The 13581-nt window shown below is 40.0% G+C and overlaps 1 protein-coding gene across 4 annotated transcripts in view; it reads left to right on the top strand.

Moving 5' to 3' along the window:
- Positions 1-13581, top strand: part of LOC147214425 (ERC protein 2-like) — a 141963-nt gene that overhangs the window by 8920 nt on the left and 119462 nt on the right. For 3 of the 4 annotated variants that reach the window (XM_086141664.1, XM_086141662.1, XM_086141663.1), the window contains exon 4: positions 9416-9583. In XM_086141664.1, the coding sequence (XP_085997790.1) occupies positions 9416-9583 (168 nt within the window). Of the gene's footprint in view, positions 1-6444; positions 6601-9415; positions 9584-13581 lie in introns of all 4 variants that reach the window. The other variant, XM_086141665.1, reaches the window with a different exon arrangement.

Below are 13581 nucleotides of genomic sequence, written 5' to 3'. Positions count from 1 at the left end.
CACACACACACACACACACACACACACCAATGCTCCCTCTGCCCACCACACCCCAGGAACCACATAGTCTCCACGCTCTGTTGATCTCCCAGAATGTTTGAGCGGAAAAGTTTATCAAGACAAAATTACAACCCTGAAAACCTTCTCTCACCCCCTCCCTATTTTCAGCAAGTCTTTGATTCCTAGATTTTTTTTTTTTATTTTTTTTTATTTTCAAATGCCTCTTTTAAGCCCCATAGCTGTTCGCTGGACACATTTTCTCATTTGCAGCCAGAAAATGTGTTTCCTTTTTTCCTTTTTTTTTTTTCTCTCTCTCTCTGATGGAGAAGGGATGGGAATGTGATTGATTAATATGTGTGCGCTTGTGCGCATGTGTGTATACGTGCATGCATCCGCATGTGCATGTGGATGTCTGTGTGTGTGTGTCTAGGATCTGTGCATTTTCTTGTCTTTGAATGGTGTATATGACACCATTGCCTTCAGGCTAGAATTGAACTTTTTGACCGTATCGTTCTCTCAGGATGCCGGCACTTATTGCTATAGTGTTACTTTGGGTCGTATTAATTCCATATGCTCGGCGCTCCAACATGTACTGCAGTGATGACAGCCTTTGATGACATGCTCATCTTGCATGACTTAATATCCCCCACAGAGGGACACATCGCTTTTGAAAAATGCGCCGTAAACAGTGACGATAAGGAGATAATGCACACACTCTGGAACAAATAAATTCTTGAATGTGCAGCGACAAACAGACAGACATATTGACAAACACATTCACAACAGTAACATCACTACATAAGGGGGCTGTAGGTTAGTGTTGAGGCAGAAGTAAGCACGCCTTTGTGTGGATGTGTGTGTGTGTGTGTGTGTGTGTGTGTGGTTTTGGGGGTGGGGGGTCAGAAATAATCCCTGCTTATCTACAATTGACATGGACAAGAGGATAAGACCTGTCTACTCTAAAGACTGGGAGAACTGGAAAGCAAAGGAGCAATGCAAACCTGAGGGAGGATTATCACCCCAACCCCCAGTATGCATTTCCTTTTTTTTTGTCTTTAAATGTACAACCTGAGGAAATAGAGCTGGTTTCTAGCTTTGGAAGATGAAGTGTGTGTGTATGCGTGTGTGTGTGTGGAGTTCTTTTTTTTTTTTTTTTTTTAACCTCAGTGATGTTGCCTGTGCTTCATACATGGAAACCAATAAGTTCCTGAATGGTTTTAATCACATGCAGCAGAGTTCTTCTGCTCTGGGCTTTATATACCTGATAGCAATTTATGTTTACATTTCCAATCTCTTACATCTCTAGAGAAGTTTATACGGCAAGGGAATTTTGCCCGGCCAATATGTCTATGAATTAAAGACATTTCTGAGCGGTCTTTATCTGGTTTGAGTCTCTTGATGAGCATGCCATTTTTTTTTTTTTTTGTCTGTGATACTGATTCCCTTGACACTAATATTGTTCACAAGCGGCATCTCTGATCCACTGATGTAGACAGGGGTATGTTTGTATTTCCTTCTATTTTCTCTAAAATCAACTATCAGTTCTTTGGTTTTGTTGATCTTGAGCCGAAGGTTGTTTGTGGATCACTCTTCAAGATTGTTGATTTCCTCTGTTTATAAGCTTTCATCTTTGTTTAAAATCGAGCCAATGACGGTGGTGTTATCCACATCCTTGTTTCTGTATCAGGGATTGCAGTCAAGGATGTGCGGTGTTGCCAGACAGGGCTGAGTACACAGCCCTTAAGCTCTGGTGTTAAGTACCAGAGTGAGGGACGGGAAACCACTGAAACTGTCAGCGGCCAGTCTTTTCATTGCCCGGTATATTTTAACAATTTCTTGTCATGCAAATCGAGTTCCGCTCAATAAAAGACACAACAACTTGATAAGTAGTATGTCGGAAAACCAAAGTGGCTCGTACCCAAGACGAAATGATCTCTTTTCAAGGTACTTTTTATGAAGTTTATGTATTGCTTGGCAGATTATTTTCTTCTCACAAACACAATACCCGTATTGTTTTGTTCCTATAATACATATAACAGTGGATGCGCTCTATTGTACTTTTTTGGACAGACTTAATTTGTGTGCCACTGAACACAAGATGGCGCAGCAGATTTTTCAGATTTTTGCCTCCCTCACTAGTCTGCATCAAAGTGAAGGAAATAAAATGTGTCTGGTTATATTGGAATCTTATTTGAAGATAAAATGCAGAGGAAAATGAAACGCAGACAAAAAAGCCATTTCCCCCACGCTGCTCTATAAGAAGGGAGCAATTTAAATAGCAAGAAACTGGTTTGCTTTGATTCTATCTTTGATAAATACGTTGTGATTAAATCAGACTTTAAGCCTTGTGTCCTATCATATTATACATTACATCGTTTATACAAACATTATAATTTGCATTCTGTGTGCGGGTGGCTAATTTAATGCATTTTTGTTTTTTTGCATTCTGTTGTGTACCTTGATTACCAGAAGTATTTAGCATGCTTTTGTAAAATCCTATTATGCCCGGCATTGCGTAGGCAATTTTTAAGAGAGATGCTGTACTTTTCCTTTACATCAATTGCCCATGAGAAAAAAACAACAACAACCTAAACATCCACCTATGTCTTTATCACTCACACCAACTATGAAAATCACGTTTCAGTTACCCTGCAATGTCAATGTGTATTTAAGATGGGGTCATTTGTCGAATATGCAATATTAACTATTACGTGTTGAGGGAGGGCCCTTACTGGTGGATATATAGGTGGGAATAATGGTAAAGCTAAGCAGGGTAGGGAACCATAAGAACACTGATTTGAAAGGGGATCTGAGTATTCATGTGGATTTTTCATAACCTGATCCCCGTGGTTTTTGGAGAAGCATGGCATTCAATGTGATGGATATTCGCAATATACTCACTCGCTTGGTTCCATTTTGATGAATTGGGATGAGTATTAAATGAGCTCCGCGGTAGTTCTTCAGACCGCATTATATCAAAATTGTCAAATTCTTTACGGACAAAATATCCAGACAGCACAATGTAAACACTATTGCAGTAAGTTTGCAAAAAAGCCTCATTCAATTACACTATCAAAACAGAAGTAATCCTGTTTCACTAGTTCCCTGTGTAAGTGTAACTGGCTTTATTTTGGCATAAGTTATCAGTTAGAAAGGTTATCAGTTATCAGTTAGAAGTGCATACCGCATGATATTCATTGCAGGCAGTTGTTCATGGTGATTCTTGATTATTAATAGATGAAGCTAAGCCCGTATGCTGGCAGAATGTACTGCTCTGTGAGAGTAACAGAGGGCTGGAGCATCCGTGAGAGATTCCAGGAAAGAAACAAGTGTTATAAGAAAGATATAGATAGTTTGTCAGAATAATATCGCTGGATTTTTCTGAGCTATAGATGATTTTATCTTCGACCTACTAGCAGACAGCATCAGAAAGACAGAAAAAGAGAGCAGACGACTGAAGCCTGTGCTGTTCGAGATTACAAACAATTCTTCAGGTGAGGATCAAACCAGGACCGAGCTTCAAGATAAAAGGAAAGTATTTTTCCAAAACAATATATTTTATGGCAAGCAGTAAGCACAAACAGCAGTAATTGGTTCCAAAGAAGTCGGCACTAAAGATGATGAGCCGCCAGGCTTATTTCTACAGAGTTCCTCCCCAAGAACTTCATCGGCGAAACCAGCCTCAGGCTGATCCTGCCAACACTAGGGCTCTGCAAACTGTCATTGATATGAAGGTAGGAATCACAGTGTATTTTACATCACCAGATGCAGGAAACATTTAAATTGTTGTGGTTAAAAGATCAATTTTCAGCTTCATTCATGTTTGCCGGTAGTTTTTGCAGAAATGGTCGGGAATGAAAGAACAAGATGCGATGTTGCGATGGTGCGTGTTTTCAACTCTCGTTTTGCGATGCAGTCTGACGATACAACCAGGACGTAACTCATTAGCACGGTTGGAATCGAAGCAGTTAGACTTCCCGGCGTTCTCCTGAGTTTGGACACAACAATTAATACGCAGACAATTGGAGAAAATTGTCTTGTACTTGCTCGGTGTCTGCATCCCAACCCAAGTGAAGTCCATTACAGGCCCATGCAGAGTTGAACACTTATTCAATTTGTTTCAAATGTCACATATGGAAGCTTTCACTCTCATCTAAGTCCTTTGAAGTTGTTAGAGCTGTGAAAAATGAAGTTGACTCCACATGTGTCTGCTCGTGCGCACACACACACACACACACACACACACACACACACACACACACACACACACGCACACACATATTGGGGATCTTTCTGCAAAGGCTTGTTCCAAAAGTGATTCCCTTACAGCAAAACCACAGTTATTTTTCACGCATACTTTGGAGTTCGTCCACCTATTAACAAACTGCACATGTGCTAGCTCAGGATGCGCATAGTGTTGTGTATTTATTTGGAGCCAACTTAAAGCTGACTGAAATAATCGCAAAAGGCGAAATACACATTGCTAGGATTGCACATTATGAAAGGGCAAGCAGAGTGAAATAGAGAGATGCAGAAACGTTCTTTGCTCGGCGATTGTTATGAAACGGTTTGTGCTTTGGTTACCGATCACGGTTTTAATATGTTTTTTTTGTGCTTTGAGTATGTAATATCCAAAATGTTTAAGGATTGTATATTTTCACTATTATTACAGAGCACCGCTTCCCCTTTCTGTTTTGATCCCGACATTATCTGGCAGGTAAAGTAATGCTTGCTGGCTTGATCTTATTGTGAACTCAACACACAAACACCGTGAAGCATCTGTCTTTTCCTCTATCCTTGCCATAAAACTCTTTGGTCAAAATGCGGCACCAAACTGTAGTTCACCATAGAGCGGTTTCAAAGCCAAGTTTACATTACCATTCACTGACTATTGATTTTGATAAACCATCCATATCATTTCACACATATAGTCGCAGGTAACAGTGTTTTTGAATTCCTTGGCTCTTTTATTTTATTTTTTTTAAACAGTCTAAACTGAAAGAGCACAAGTCACAACTGTTAATACAACCCATCACGACACCTGCTAGTCTGCGAAAGTAACTCAAAACATTTCAATAAATTGGCCACTGACACCAAAAGGAAAAGTTCTTTGGGCATCTGTTTGAAATAAATGTTTTTCCTTTTTTTTTCCCACCATGTCAGTCAGCCCTGGAAAATGTTGTATACAAATCTTTTTTATTCCCTTTCGACAACTGTCTGCTTTCTATTCTTCAAAGAATGTCAGTTTTCGTCCAGTTAAACGTTCACACCAAGTTTATGATTGTCCAATACCGAGAGTAGGTATATGTTTACTTTGACAAGCCAACACTGCACAATACAGTAGTGAACAAAAGCAGATATTGGCATTAAAATGCATTTTGCGGATCTTGTGTACGTCAGTTCTTGGATACATTCCACCAGAGATCATTTACATGTAGTCAGGTTTTGATAGTAAAAAGATCATTATGCATGTGAGGGCTAAAGCTAAGAAAAAATGTTCATAAGCTGTGATATTTGACTATGTCACAAAGAACGGGGCCATTCAATCAGTCAGGTTTGATCAACAAGTCATTAACAGTGGTTACTGTGTTCAACAATGTACTTACTGTTTTCACTGTTATGTGCAAGCATGTGAGTTGCTCATAGTGAACAATAAAGAAATTGTTCAAATATTTGAAGCTTTTGTTAAAAAAAAAAAAAAAAGGTCATTTGGGACTACATCCGAAAGAAAGTGAGCCTCTTCAGTTTATATTTGCACATAGAGGGTCATTTATGCTGTTGCTCTGCAATAACTCACAAGTGTCAGGACAAGTTCAACAGATAGTCCGTGTAAAGTAATTTTTTTTTTTTTTTAGTAGTGAAAATCATTTGTTGCATATTTTAAACATTCCTGTGTGCATCCATGTGTGTCTAGGATTGTATTTGCTACATTCTATTCAGGGAAGAGGGCTGATGTCAGAGATGCTAATAGAGGTCAGATGTGTACATGGTGCCTGTTATTTGTGCTGATGGCATCATGCATTCTGCTTCCATTTATTCAATTACCTTTTTCTTCTCCTCCAAGGTTTGGCATTTAAACATATGTCTGAAGTCATGTGGTTAATTCCTTCATAGATACAACAAAAGAAAAAATAAATAAAGGAAAAAAAGGTTGTTTCAATTTCAGTTGCTAGCGACTTAATTTCTATGTTCATGTACCACCTCAATATGAATATTTAACATTCAATTCCATTTTAACAATCTATGGACAAACTTTGAGTAGATTATTAATATCATTATCTCCTTTTTAGTATGGTAATTTGTTACGATAATTTTCAGTCTGTCTTAAAATTGCTCTCAGCTTCTGGTTTGATGTTTCTCATCGTTTGTCTTATGGCTTTGTTTGTTGTCATGACTGGGTGATGGCTAAAGCTGATTTGATTGTTTGCCTGCTTGCTGGTGCAGGACACAAAGATCTCTTCCCTGGAGAGGAACATCAGAGACTTAGAGGATGAAGTCCAGATGTTAAAGACCAGTGGCCTGCTGCACCCTGATGACAGGCAGGATGAACTCAAGCAGGTGGAGGTCTACAAAAGCCATGCTAAATTCATGAAGACCAAGGTAGAATGTCTATGCATGCTACCTGAGACAACTCCACACTGCATGATCAAAGATAGGGATGCATGACTTTGTTAGATCAGCAAGCAAAGCAGCAACTGTGTACAATCATGTCATTTGCTGCATGCATTTTACCTTGCAAATGTGTTGGAAATCAAGTCCGTCTTACATGAGATATAAATGTCGATAATATGTCTGGTTACCGAACATCTTGCCAAACGCGAACTTGATTCGCCATGCACATGGAGACATGTGATATGGTGAAAAAAAGTAGGAGTTCTTTGTTGCGGCTGCTATTTTTGCACCCCTGCTGTTAGCTTATGATCCAAAGCCTCTTCAGTCAAAACGTGAAAGAAAGCTGATAGACATAGTATACATCCTGGCTTCTTATACTAACCTATCCATTGTTTCATGATGTAGGTCCAAACATAAACACACACCATGAACAGCGGATAAGTGTGACATCACTCACTGTTTTATTGATGTGCAATTGACATTTTGGTGAAATTGGAGAACGTAGAGGGGCAAATCTAATTGAAACATAAACATTGTCAAAATTGTCAGACGGAATGAATGAATGAATCTATAATCATTCCTAAGAATTATGATACCAAATGGGCCCGTATTTTGGCAAATAGGCAATCATGCTTGAAAACACCTTACAAATTGTGATAGAGACTAAGCTATACCTGTGCTTCCTGTGATATCTGTACATGTTTACTTGCAGCCTGGTGCAGGAGGCTGAGCAATTGTCTTTGGAATCGAACATTCCTGGTTCGATTTCTGGCTCCTCCTAGTGTGTCGAAGTGTTGTTGAGCGAGATGCTGAACCCCTGACTGCTCCCGTGTCGCTGATTGATGGCAGCCTACTGCTCATGGTTCATCCATGATGGGTTAATTGCAGAGAACAAATTTCCCCACGGGGATTTATAAAGGATAAATTATTGTTATTGTATTTAATCAGATTACTTCTTTTCAAAACAGCAAAGGCATCTTTGTAAAACCCCGTATATTGCTGACTGTTACAAAAATCCCACTTTAAGACATTTCTGCATTAATCTCACTTTTCACAACTGGAATCTATGCCCGTTCAATACTATTTGCAGGCACTGCATTTTGCAAAGTTAGTAGCTAGGTTTCTATGCTGGCCAAGAAATGGTCTTTTATTTTGGCAAAAATTTATAGTACCGTTTGTTTCTTTGTGCTTTGGGGGAGACCCCGATTCATTTGCCTGCCAGTTGCCAGACAGGCAAATGTGAGCTTATAATGACAGAGTAAAGAACACACTGGGATGACATACATGATGGTTTTGGTACTACCTTACCCCCCTATGTCCCATCTGTCTGTATACAGTTACACAGAAATACAGAGAAACACCAAAGGATATGCACAGGCACACAGATTCATTCAATATCTTTGAAGTATTCCTGGGACCAGGTCTTTCAGCAGTCATGGTGACTAGTGTTGAGGTAGAAATGTGATCAGAGAAACCTAAGCGGACAAGCACGGTGTCCTCTCTGGTTTCCATTTTGGACTTTCATCTACATGTGTGTTAAATAGTGGTCTATGAGGACATGAAAATGTGTTCAAGTGTGATAAGTGGGCATTACAGTTATTTTTCCAGCTAATCAGTTTTTGCTAAACTTCACCAAGCATGATATTCAAAAAACCTCAGTTGGTTCAAAGTGTGGTTGAGTGCATAGCCAGCTTGGAAACCTAGACTGTTTCCTAGAGTGCTGTGTGCTGTAGTTTAGTGGTTTGCTGCCTTTTTGTCTCCACGTCTCTTTGGAAAAGGCCTTGTCCCCCTGTGCGCCTTCCATCAAACCAGCTCACGGTTCCAAAAATCCCAGTTTTGGAGAACAAGCAGGAGTACTCTTTACATTAATGTGAATTTGTACTCCCTGTTCCTTGATAGAAACTCACCATCACCAACCATTTCCCCCTCGTTTCCTATTGTACTCTTATTTTCCCTGCTCTCCCAGGCTCTGTCTCTTTGTGACTTGTGATTAAATTGCCAAGGTCTGATCCAGTCCGAATTCCCCCATTATGAGTTGAACCCTGCTCACGCAATTACAGAAATCTTTCTCTTGAATCAGCTTTGTGCATTTTTGGCACCAGTAGACAGATGACAATCTCCTGTGCATAACTAGGCCTCAGCACAGAAAACTCCCTCTGTTAGCGCATTTGATTTTCTATGTGTTTTCCCTGACCTGCTCCATATTACCTTCCTTCGAAAAAAAAAATCTATAATCTTTCAGCTATGTGAGCTCAATATAGTTGCCTTCATCTGTATGTCTGCACCCAAACCCCCCCTGCCCACTTTCTATGCCAGTTCCCTGACTGCAGGCTTATAAAGTAAGTCTACCTAACAGTTGTTCTTTTACCTACTCTTTTGGGTACTTTGAAATAATCATTAAATGTTATTTAACAGCAAGTTGACATGATTGGCAAAAACTTTAAACAACTAAAAACAAAAAAATTTCTGCTAAGGATAAGTTGCAAAATTAAGGCCAGATTTCATTAAAATGCACATTCGGCTTCTCAGGTCTCAGCATTTTGCTGTGTATTAAAAGTGCTTTGTTGAGATCGGTTGTTAAAGTGTTTAAAGTCTGCTCATCAAACTCAAGTGGCGTGTTTGCGTTCTTTCCACATTTGTTTGTGCCTGAAAATGTGTTCTTTGGGACTGAAAATGTGGGTTTGAGCCTTCATGTTCTTGTTTGGGAGAGAGGCAAAGTTTTTGTGTGGAGAGTAATTCTTATTAGCAGACATATTTATCCTATTGAATCTGAGACATTGCGTATTTTTTATGCTTATTTTAGATTGAGCAGCTGAAGCAGGAGCTGAATCGGAAGGAGTCGGAGATGCAGGCCCTGCAGACCAAACTAGAAACATTAGCCAATCAGAACTCAGACTGCAAGCAACACATCGAGGTGCTAAAGGAGTCGCTCAATGCCAAGGAACAACGTGCCAACACACTGCAGACGGAGGTCAGTACAAAGATCAGCACACAAACATTTACTTGCACGCAAACACACTGACGCACAAATAGAATACTCGTGTAAATACAGTTACTTAAAAAAAAATCAACTTTCAATATAATGAGCCAAATGATCCTATACTGATATATATATGTGTGTGTGTATATGTATATGTGTATATATATATATATATATATACATATAAATCCAGGACTATATACATATACATATAAACATACATACAGACATACATACAAACATACATACATACAGTCCTGGATTTATATACATATACATATAAATCCAGGACTATTGCGCACACCTGAATATAAGCCACAACAGTTTAAAAATAAATAAATGAATAAACATATTTAGGCCGCACTTGTCTATAAGTTGCAAGTGTCCACATTGTAACATGAGATATTTACACAGAAAGATGTCACACAGACGCTTTTTTTTAATTTTTATTTTAATTAAATACATACAGGTAACATCCACAATATGTACTGGAAATGCTTTTATTTTCGAACAGTGGTTGTAATACGGCTGATGAAAAAGATTAATAATATATAACATGGAAAAGTCCATCCATTTTCTTTCCCTGCTTTGTCCTACTCCAGCTGATCACTATCTTCGTCTTCCTCCTGCGCACTAAAACCATTTAAGTCGTCATCATCAGTGTCGGAATTCAACAGCCTCCGAATTTCATGGTAATTTTAGTAGTCCGACGTGACGAAGCTAAATGTTTTGGCAGCATGAAGCTCGTTAGCCCCCCAAATAAATCCATAAATTAGCCGCATCATTATTTATGCCACGGTGTTCAAAGCGTGACAAAAAAGTAGCGCCTTATACTCCGGAAAAAACGGTATATATGTATTCACACACATATTTAAAGTCCATCAAATATATTGTTTTTTTTCCTGACATGGGTTATTTCTCTTTCTGCTCTTCCAACAGTTGTAGGGGGGAAAACTATCTGTACTCATGGTTCTTTTAATCCATTAGTTGCCATCTGTGGGGGTGGGCCCCATCAGTCTCCTTAAAAAGCTATCAGGTTTTTTCTCTCAAGTCAAGTATGAATTTTTTAAACGGCTAATGATTTTATCGCTCCTGCAAGAGATGGAGGTGGAGGTATGCTGCGCAAGATGGAGGAATGTATGCATACGTGGAGGGGAGGCAGGGAGCATTTAGCATTTTTCCCCATCACTCTCCGGAGTTGGATCCGATACTTTAGAGCTCTCCATGTTTGCCAGCTAAGAGCAGCCTGCTGACTTTGTCCTCTCATCATTACAGGAAGCAATTTGGGCTAAAATTAGGCCTAATTGTCCGTACATGTGCAAGGAATTTTGGCTCTTGCAGTGAATGCATCATACTTAAAGGAATTAGTTTTCATTGGGTTGTTTTTGTGTGAGTATGCGTTTTAGATTTGTTCATATACCGAGGGTAATACTGTGCGGGACTCCAGTAGACATTTCAGCACCCCAAATTCATGCTTTGGCTTTTTAATGCTGTACCCCTTTTGACGCACTAATTGCAGTAGACCAGAATAAGTGAGATTTGTCTTGCAGCTATTGAGCCATCTGACTTGCTATCATCGCTCTTCTGTAAGTTACATAAAATATTGAAAGCCCCATGGAGAGTGGACCTGCCAGGGAGCTGTGGACTCTGTTAACCTACTTGAGCCAGTGCCCTGGAGGGGCATCCTTGCGAGCTGTGACTCACAAGGTACCAGGGTCAGGTCCAATTCCACATGGGCGGAAGGCAGAGGGCAATACTTGGGTGTCCTGGCAAAGGGTTTTGTTTGAATACTTCCTCTCCGATGGCGAAATAGCCCATGTTACTAGCCCGATGTAGAAGGGGTTTTCTCCACACAGCACATTTGATTTGGAACCGAGTACTGTGAGTAATTTTGTCCAGTCACCCTGGGTGAAATTTCATGGCGGTTTGAGTATGGTGGTAGTCATGAGTCCTCAGTCAAATGGCTTAGTAGTGTAGTTCAAAAGACACAATAAGATGGAGTGCGAGTTGGAAATCAGAGAGCCATCAAGCAGTGATGTGGTTTCTTTACTGGTCTGTTGTGTTGAGGAAGGAGCTGAACTGGTAAGCCGAGGTCCCAGTTTTACAGCTGTATCTGTGGCCACGAGCTCCCATTAGTAAGCAAAATGAGGGGGTCGCAGATCAGAGCTACTTGAATGGGTTTCTTCTACAAGGTAGTTGCAGTCAATGAGATTCCCGGGCATCTGCTGAGTACATGAAGAAGACCCGCTGCTCCCTTTCCCTGACAGAAATAGGCTAATCTGGTTTGAGCATCTGGATAAGGATGTCTCCTGTAAGTAATTTTCAGACACTTACAACTGGCAAGAGTCCTAGAGGTAGGCTAAGAACATAGTGTGAGGGATTATGTCAATCTAGTGTGGGGAAAGCCTTGGGTTGTTCGAAGAAGAGCTGCGAAAGACACCTTTGGTTTGACTGTCTGATTCTGCAGCGTTTGTGTTTGTTCTCTAATTCAGGATCTGGATGCCCAAACCATAAAATGATTCACTACCTACATGTTCCTTCTTTTACTATTCAGTAAAAGGTGTGGCAGTCTATGCTATGTAGGGTTTCAAGTCAAAGAAAATATTTTAATTGTTGGTTTGTTCGTAGGATTTCTTGAACCAGTTTTTGTATTTATGTTGTCATTCTCAGAAATGGTATGTCACTTGGGGATAGATTTCTTGTATCATCTTACATGAATAATGGCTAAACAACTGTTTGAAATAATAAAAGCCACAAGCGGTATGTCCACAAATAAAATGTGGAAGACAGGTACCATAGACAACCTCAGCAGCGATGTAATCAGATTTGACAGCTTTAGTCACCACAATGGCACACACTCCTTTACAGAGACTAAATGCATATACTGTTAGCTCTGATTGCTTGATTCTCATCTCCGGTCTTGGGTAGGTTTTTTTTTTCATTTTCTGCTTTTGAAGTGGCATTTCCTTTGCTCGAGAAAGGCTTGGGTTTCCTAGTCTAAGTGGGCAAAGCAGAGAATGAGTATAGCTACTTAGAGCATTTGGGGCCAGCTATGGCCCCGCATTCCTCTACTGTCAGTCAATCAATAGGCTTGAGAACAGACATTCTCATAGGATCTCCTTTCTCACCTTCTTCAATCCTTTCATTATTACTTAGTTTCACTGCAGCGGTCCCTCTTCTCTCCACATTTCATTTGAACTGCCTCACAAACTCATATTAAATTTTTTTTTTCAACCATTCCTACTGGATGTTCAGCGGTATCTGATATGGTTGGTTTATCATAAATGACAGTACATGTATACAATGAGAAAGAAGTTCACTCTTGGATTCAAGGCGCAGCATTGTTTCACTGGCACGTGTCTAAAAGCAAGTCATGTCAGGATGGGACTGACCAAGACTAGCAACTGAACAGTGCAACCACTGTCAACAAGGGAATGTGAAAATGGAAGCGTATTTATCTGTTAGACAAAGTTTGGTAAGCTTCCAAATGGACCATATTAAATCCCCCTACAGATAAGAGAAAAAGTTGAATATAATGAGTGGACATTTGTGTGCGAGGATATGCTGGCCAAGTCATCGGAAACTTAACTCTTTAATACAGTAGGTGTATGTTTCTCCTGCCCCAGTCGGGACAATGCAGAGCTGTAACTATACTCCAGCAGATCGGGTGAGTTATCGGAGACCTTCCTGCATAATTAAACCCCCCGAAACAAGAACTGGCCATAGCCTCGGTGGAAAATTAGTTTGTGGCGCAATGACATTTCCCTAGCTTTGTTTGAGGGCGTGACTTTGAAAATGAAAGATGAAAAGACCAAATTAAGTTTGGAAATAATGCTAAATTGTGAAACGCGCAACAGCAGAATTTACCGCACGTTTTGACTCATAAGACCTCGTATCCCCGCAGCTGATGGAGGAACATGTTAGATCCTGATGTAACCTGCAGAAGGAACGGTCATTTTCAAGTGACACCTTTTTCACCACGGAAAAAT

This window comes from Fistularia commersonii, chromosome 34, assembly GCF_037954325.1.
Source record: "Fistularia commersonii isolate RoL2024-O1a breed Wild chromosome 34, RoL_Fcom_v1.0, whole genome shotgun sequence".
NCBI lineage: Eukaryota > Metazoa > Chordata > Actinopteri > Syngnathiformes > Fistulariidae > Fistularia > Fistularia commersonii.
Note: the sequence above shows the minus strand (reverse complement) of the source record. Positions and strands in the feature narration are given on the sequence as shown.